The 8,945-nt window shown below is 34.1% G+C and overlaps 1 protein-coding gene across 1 annotated transcript in view; it reads right to left on the bottom strand.

Annotated features, from left to right (window-relative positions):
• Positions 1–7,677: 7,677 nt before the first annotated feature.
• LOC110032716 (probable glycosyltransferase At5g03795) overlaps positions 7,678–8,945 on the bottom strand; it is a 7,103-nt gene continuing 5,835 nt past the window's right edge. The window contains 2 exon segments of the mRNA XM_020736441.1: positions 7,678–8,218; positions 8,220–8,347. Coding sequence (XP_020592100.1) covers positions 7,678–8,218; positions 8,220–8,347 — 669 coding nt within the window.

Below are 8,945 nucleotides of genomic sequence, written 5' to 3' on the forward strand. Positions count from 1 at the left end.
TGGATGATTCATAACCATATGAATTTGATGCCACCACAACCTTACCATCATCCTTCAATTGATTTTTTTTTTCTTTTTTTTTTCAACTTCTATCCAGACAATCTTTCTTATAATACCCTTCCTTATGACAATGAAAATATTTTCTTGAAGCTTTAGACTTGGCTTTGGATCTGCTATGATAACTCTTACTGAATTTATTGCTTCTATGATCCAATCTTCCCCTCATGAATAGATTGTCTCCATTCTTCTCTTCTTTTGTCTATCTAATTTTCTTTGAATCTCTTCCGACTTTAAGACAGATTTTACTTCTGTCATTATCAAAGTTGATTTATCATAGAACATTGTATCGACTATATATTTATATGACTTTTGCAGTGAACTAAGAAGAATTATTCATTGATCTTCCTCTATTTTGACATGAAGCTTCTCCCATACATCATGGCTGATTTTTCTTCCACTGCCTCCCTTAACACTTCATCACCAAGGAATAAAAGGATGGTGATGTGTGCTTTTAACTGCAATTCACACACCTTTAATATGTCTTGCACTCCAGCAAAAACTTCCCTCATGATCAATGACTGACAGAGCCAGAATTTTTTCTTAGTGGGCACACAAACCATTTATTTTAAAAATAACCTAAAAATATTTATTTGGGTTTGAGCATTTTATTTTACTACTTGTTATTATTTGTTATTGAATTGTAATATTGTAATATTTGGTTAGAGTAGATTTCATATTTATTAGATTTATCTTGAAAAGATCAATAAATATTGAATCATACAACTAAGTATTATAATCATTAAAAAATAAATTTGATGACTATGAAACATATCTTTATCAAATCTGTATCATGAAATTCTTATTCAAATCAATTCCTATAAAGATAATTATTATCAACATCTCCAATCCAATAATCTTATTTTACGAGAATGCTTTGATTGTTTCTGAATAGGAACCACGGTTGTTTGTATTATTTTAGATAAATAGCAGCTCAATCATGAACATTTTTAGCATATTTTTTTCTTACAACATATAATTCAAATAAAGTAGTTGCTAAAGCAAAAATTTTAAAGGGTATTATTTTTAGCATTTTGATTAAAGCGGGAAAACTAATTTTGGCAACTGCAAAAAATATTAAATAAAGTAGAAATTTAGATGACTAACGATAGCTCTTTTGAAGAAATTGATTAGCATAACTTATTCAGTGCAATGATGTTGAAGCAAAATAAAAGTAATTACGTGAAAAAAAAAAGATTTTGCTCCAACAAAAACAGATATATAGATATATAGGTATTATTCTGATGAGGTTGGAAGGGGTTTGATGCAATTTGATGAGTATAAATAGAATGAGTTGGATTGATTTCTAGACTAAGGTTGAAGCTCTGACCCTAGAGAAATCTAAGTTCTACAAGGAAACCAAATAGGTGTGGACTAATATAAATAGTTGGGTATGGCATCCCCGACCAGGATCCTCACGATTTTTCATCATTATGGGTTCATCAACAACATTGGACTATTAACCAGCCAGATGGCTAGAGGCCTCCACAATTGCCATATATATGGCAAGCAGGGTTTTACTTAACCATTAGGCAAATAGAAGTATTTTTGTCAGTAACACTTGGTTACTTCATCATAGGGCACCTCATAGTTCAAGGGTGTTACAAGCTTTGGGGTTTTATAAATCCTAGTCCTTAGACACTAACTAAGGGTACCTAGTAATCTAAGCTAAGTTTTTTGATTGGACTAGTCTAGGAGTGTAAGAACTTAGTTTTCATTACTATATTGAATAACCTAAGGGTTTATAGTTGATCTACTGAGGAATGGTTTGAAGTTTATTTAAATTGGTGGGTTTTAATTCATGTTTTTAGATTTGACCTTTTAGTTATGATTTAGTTGGGTTTCTTAGTTTGCTTCTATCAAGTATTTTTTTTTTATTAGATCCACAGTTTTATAAATTTAGATGAATGTCACTTAATTCCTACGAATTTGCGAATACAACACTTGTGCTTCTATTTTACATACATAACACCCAGATCTTTAATATCACATTAAAGTTACCATTCATTTACCTTTCAAAAGTAACACATGCCCTCTTATACATACATTTGTCACACCATAAATATAAATATGAAAACTAAGGCGTTACATATGTGTATACAAACGACATTTACAAGCATACCAATTAATTCATATTTATTTACTAATCTAGTACTTAATTTTCAATTTGCATACAAGCAAAGCGCTTAGATCTTCAATATCATATCAAATATATTATCATATATAAATACATACATATGGTGAAACTGATCTCATCCATACACTTGTCACAACAAAATACTTTAAATACATTAAATACAAATATGAATGTTTACGTGTTAAATGCATAAGAATTGAGTGATATGCATGTAAATATAAACTTTTAGGTGTTAGGCATGAAATGCATAAAAATTGCGTGGTATGTAGGCAAATATGAGTGCTTAGGTGTTGGATATACAAGTGCCTAGGGATTGAGTTGCGTATGTAAAAATGGAAGTACATGCTTTAAATATTTAAATACATAAGAATTAGGTAGTATGCATGTAAAAACTAATGTTAGTGTTTAAATATGCAGTAATAAAGATGAACATATACTTCATATGTTATCACTAAATATTGCAATCCATACCATTTGGGCATAAGACCAAACCCTAATTTTTCAGAATCAAATGCTGGGCGTTGTAAGCAATCTCCTTCATTTGCTTCACAATTTACATAGAAGTACTTACCTCAGTCAGATCGATAATCCTTCTCCACAACCCGATTTAAGCTCCAAAAGTACGCTCTCCAACAAGCATAAATGCTGAAGTCCATATTAATTTCTTCAAGATTCGTTTGTGAAAAGCTTCCTTTCGGAGGACCGGGCAAGAGAGAGACCACTAATCGTGCGAACATGCTGCCACCGCAGAAGCCCATTTCCCACAATCAGCATTCGACCCTGCCGTGTGCAAAAAAGAGAGAAAAAGCAGGAGAGGCGTTCGGCTTGTGTGAAGGAAGGAGGAGCTCTTCGACTCTTGCAGGAAAAAAAAGTGGAGAGTTCTCCCATGAGAGAGGGATGTCAGATGAAGCGGAGAGAAATTTCCATTTAGACGAAATGGTAGGTTCCGGTAAATTGAAAGAAAGGGTAAAGATTACTTCCTTCTTACACAAATACGACCCAATTATTGTGTATTTACATATCAAACGCTTCCATTATAATTTTTTTACAGTTATACCAACCTTTTAAATACACCTTTCATGGATGACAAATGTGACATGTATGTAAAATCAAATTTAAGTGATGACTTTTTTTTGGTCAACCATTCAACCAATCAGGCCTAGGCCCACCAGGTCGAGTTAAGGCTAACCAAAACTGACCCAGGTCAACCAGATCAAGTCAAACCCAAATATACCATGTAAAGATACTAAAAAGAATTCTTAGATCCAGATGGGTGAGTATCGGAAGGAATGTGATAAAAAAATGAGGTCAACATACATTTACATTTCTTATTTTAGTTGTTTCATATGGCAATTCATCAAAATTAGATAGTTGTATGAAAATTCATCAAAATTGGGCGGTATAAAAGCAACTGTTTTAAAACCAAAAAACAAGGGATTTGGATGTTTAACCATATTCACTAAATAAATTACAATATAAAAATTAGAAAAATTCATATTCAAAGACTTGCGATTGTAGTTGGGAAAAATGTCCTCCAAATCTAAAGAAATTGCAAGACCAATTGAAATCGAACCCATAAAAAGAAGATCAATGAAGTTGTATTCATAGAGTGCTTTTCAAAGAGATGGTACCATTAAAATCTCCATATATAATTCAATTAGAGGAACATTTATAAACCATGCAATATAATTCACTCTTCATCTTTCCAAGGAGATTCTTCTCATTTTTAAATAAATGGCAAGGGTATACGGGTATGGTTGCCTATACCATAGGTTGGATTGTAGGATTACAGAAATTTTTCCCTCTTTTAAAGATTGTATTTCTCATCACATCTCTATGGAAACCCAGAAAAACTCAGGGTGAGTTCGTCTAACCTTTGCACGAGATTATTTTGAGTAATCAATATGGATTCTAAATTTCAATCGCCGTCAAGAACTAATCGTTTGCTTCCTTCTGCCATGCTAGTCGACATTGGTTTCTGATACCACTATAGCATCAAAGCTGGGGAAGATGGGGGAGTAAAACAGGAGAACTCAAAATTCCCACATTCTATTTGGATAGCAGAAGTCTCTTTTCTATGACATTGCAGGATATTGTTATTCATCAAATCAATACTACTTATGCGAACTAAAAAATTCACGGTGGTAGAATAATATATTAGCATCTTATAGTTGCATGAGAATTCAACACACTCAGATAAAAAGAAACAACCAGTAATGAAACTAGAAATTTTTACGTGGAAAGCCCGTAAAATGAAAAATCGTGAGGTCTTGCCTAGATGTAAAAATTCAATATAGGTTGATGATTACAGAGACCTCTTGTCCCATAGACGGGAAAATGATTGCTAGGTCTTTCAAGTTACAATGTCGATTGACGGCTTCTGGTTCGTGGTGGTCGGTAGCGATTGGTGGTGATCGACGATGGTCAGCGGTCGACGACAATTTGTGGTGGTTGACGATGGCATTAGTGCTCGACGATGATCAGTGGTTGTTGACGGTTGTCGGCAGTGGTTGACGACGATCAACGATGATTGGTTGTGATTGATGGTGGTCGGCTGCGGTTAAAAGCAGCTAGCGACGATTGACAGTGAGAATGATGGTGTTGGACTTCAATTTATTCTCAAAGTTTTAATTTCACTTTTAAGCTATCAGACCCCTCTCATCAAAGGGGTGGGCTCTATTTATAGTGTTTTGAGTGAAATGAATGTTGGAATATGAACAACTTTGATCGGATGGTCCAAAGGGCTATCTTCGATTAGACGGTATTTTATGAAGATTTGAGTACCTGAAAGAAGTTGAAATCGAGCAATCTTGGGCTCGTTGGATTCGTCTTGTCGAGACGCTCAATTCAATTATAGGCTTGTTACATTCAACGTTCATCTAACCTTCTGTATGTCCAAAAAACTTCTAAGAGTTGTTTAATGACTTGATCATAGCTTGATTTGACTTGGATTGGACTAATTTTGGTAACATTGAGTTCTTCCTGTCAAGCCAGTCAGTTTGACTGTAAATTTGCTAAAATTGGAATTTTGGATGAGATTTTATCGAGGTTTAAATATTTCTTTCTTAAAAGTCGTCTCAAGATCTATGTCATGCCTCGAGATTCAAGCCAAATGATGCAGATTTGTTGGAGATGTATCAATTGCTCCCTATTTTTGGGTGAGAGCACTTTGTCGACCAAAAATGTCAAAATCTAAAATCATTTTCTTTATGTCATGTATATATATACATGTGAGTATATATATTATATTATTGTGAGAATTTATATAAGAGCAGCTTAGTTGGTGGGGACTTTTTCTTTACACGGTGGGTGACGGATTTAATCCCTGCGCTGAACAAAAAATTAAGATATTTTTTGTCGCACTTGATTTGTCAACACATTAACTATTTTTTTCTTTTCAAAAATTTTCTTTTCCCTTTTATTTTCCATGCAGTATCTCTCCTCCGACCTCTCGAAGGAAGTACGAAGTAGATCTTTAATGAGGATCTAACTAGAGTATTTGACACGTGCTCTATTATAATGATCGGAAGTTGACTGACTTAAATGAAAGGGGTCACAGAAGGAAGGATACTAAGTTCTGCCATGCCTTATTTATAAGAATTAAAGGTGTAAAATTAAGAGAATTCAATTATTTAATTATTGAATAATAATGTGATATATTTTTTACATTAAATTGTCTTATTCTTTTCAAGATGACGTTTTCAATAAGTAAGAGAATCAATGAACTAAAATATGTATATAAAAAATATCTCAGTGGAAATTCTGAGGAAATCTAATGGTCTAAAAGAAAAAGTATGATGAAGGAAGACCACTAACAAAAGACTATGAGGCTCAATTGTCCAGCCGAGTGAAGTTATTCAGGCCAAAGTTGACCAAACCATGAAACAAATCAAAGGCGACTGAAAGATAAAAAAATAGATCATTCAGACCGCAACGAGACAAAAATACATCCAACCTGATCGACATAGGAGAGCTGACCCAACAAAGACGCCTCGTCATAGTTCAATGATCAATATCTTGGACTTATCAACTGGTAGACATAAATTGATTAAGCACAGCCGACTAAACGAATCTCAACTTGCCAACCTAAAGCCAATAAATTAAACCTAGCCTATCAAGCCGGAAAGAAGCCAAAAGACAGGCACACCCTATAAAATACTAGAAATATCTCATACGTCCCCTTTAAAGCAAAGACAAAAATATAACAGCATCATATTATACTCTCTCCCATATAAATAAGGAGATCAATTTATGAATAAAACGTGGTGCATTACTGTTTATTAGTGTTCACTTCTCTCTCTTTTCTCTCTCCCCTCTCTCTCTCTCTCCTATTTACTCTTTATTTCTTGGGTGTGATTGAAGGACAAATCATGATTCAACAACGACAATTCAAACTAACTGTGAAACCGTCAAACTAAAGATTTTACCTTTTTGAGAAATTGATAAAATTCCTTATGAGATCAATATATGGCTTCAAATTCGTATATTACTCAAGTGACATATATACTTGCATGATTGGTGTGTGTTTCACAGCACCGCTGCATCAACATTTAACAAAATCCAAATTTACTTGTTTGTTTTATCTCACGTTTGTTCGGCTAGAATTTAACGCAAATAATTTTAAAAAATAAATTTTAATTTTTTTTATATAGAATGTGATTTTTTTTAAATATTATTTATTTATTTAATTTGATACAAAATTAGCTAAAAATGAACAAAATAGTGGCAGGTTCATTTATAAATCAAACTCAAAAGTACTATTTATGCTCGTCACACTCGTCTAATGAATAAATTAAATAATTAGATATTAAAGAGACTGTTCATGAGTCTTTAGCGGATTCTATAAAATTATGTTCAAAGAGTGTTTAGAAAAATATAGAATATATTTAATAATTTTTTTTAACAGAAGATAAATATTAGATGCAGAGATTTCATGCATGCAGACTCCAGTACAACCATATTTTACACAGTTGTACTCATGGTTATATTCATGAATACAAACTTGTACAACAAAGTTGCACTTGAGTCTTCATGCATGCAGACCCCACACCTAATATTCTCTCGAAAATAGAAGGGTATTCTAGAGAGTGCATAGTAGTATTCAAAATGTGTTGGCACATAGTATCACTAGTACAAATAATTGTAATGTGTTTGAGTTTGTATCAAAATAAAAAATAGTTAGTATTAGTGCTCTTAAAATTGTGTTGTTTTTATTCCTTCTTACAAACTTTTTATCTCCATCCACACACACACACACACACATATATATATATGTGTGTGTGTGTGTGTGTGTGATATATAAATATATATATATATATATATATATCATCCACGCATCTCAATGGAACTATTTCATGCACCACTCTTTACATCGAACATGCACTATCTTCCCTTCCATATAATCATTCAACAAATCATTCTCTTATTAACTTATCAAACTCAACATATATATAAAAATAAAAAAAAACATTCTTTTTCTCAAATCAATCCAATCCCAAATCCCCAACACGAAAATTCAACCTCCTCAACCAAACAGAATGCAAAATCATATGAAAAACATCAAACCTCATCGGCGGCGTATTCACCACAAAATGCTTCTGCACCAACTTCACCCTTCTCCACATCCTTATATACTGCTTCATCGTTATCCTCCCCAATATCTCCTTCAACTCCGGTATCTCCCTCACCGACACCTGAACCGAAAACGCCTTCCAATTCAGCACATCACTGAACGGCAGCACATAGTGATCCGATATAATAACCGGCACGCATTCCAGATATATCGCCTCCACTATTCTCGGACTGGCCACCTCATAGCCGCTCGGGCAAATGCAGAACCTGCTGCTCCTCATCATGGAGTAGTAATCGACGCCTTGAGGTAAATACTCGTGAATCTGCATTTCATCGTCGTGCTTATCTTTCCAGTGCTTGAGGAGGATTGGACGGATGGGGCCGTGCATGCCGCCGGCGAAGAAGGCGAGGGTGGTGCGGCGGGAGGGCGATATGCCGCCGATGGAGCCGTCGGGTTTTGAGATTGATTTCGGGGAGCGAGACGTCTTTGTGGGGTTGGAAGCCTTCGGAGGAGTTGGCGTTGCAGAGTACTCTGATGGAGTTGGAGTAGAGGTAAGGGAGAGAGTGGGAAGCTTTTGGCCCCTGCGAATATTTATTGATTTGTATTTATTAGTAGCAGTAGATTTTCAATTTTAAATATATATTAGATTGAGGATTATTTAAAGGGTGTGTAAAGAATGTGGGATTTAGAAGTGTTTCGCCCTAAAAAAGGGAGAATTATTAGGTGCAACTGAGTGTACAATCGGAAGACAGTTTGGATATGGTCATGTTGTAACTACTGTGGCTCGCATGACAAGCATGGCAGCTCATCGGGACCGTCTTTTAGACGTGCGTCTCTGCACATAATAATTTTCCCTTAAAATGATGTAAAATTATGATTGATTGAGATCTAGACAAGTAGTTAAATGGATTTTTTATTGGAAAAAAATATTTCATCTGATGAATCACACATGTGATGATCTGACCATGTCATTGTGCATTTCATATGGTCGGATCGTCGCCAATGTCTGGACATGGAAAACTAGACAGAATATTTTATCCTTTTGATTCGTTGCATAATTTTGAATTATAATAATTCATCCTGATCGAAAATGCTTGTCCATTAGTCTTAAACTGTGAAATATCATTTATATAGCTATTTTTAACAAATGTTAACTATATAAATATATATATATATATA

Source organism: Phalaenopsis equestris, unplaced genomic scaffold (genome assembly GCF_001263595.1).
Source record: "Phalaenopsis equestris unplaced genomic scaffold, ASM126359v1 Scaffold001013, whole genome shotgun sequence".
NCBI classification, from domain to species: Eukaryota; Viridiplantae; Streptophyta; class Magnoliopsida; order Asparagales; family Orchidaceae; genus Phalaenopsis; species Phalaenopsis equestris.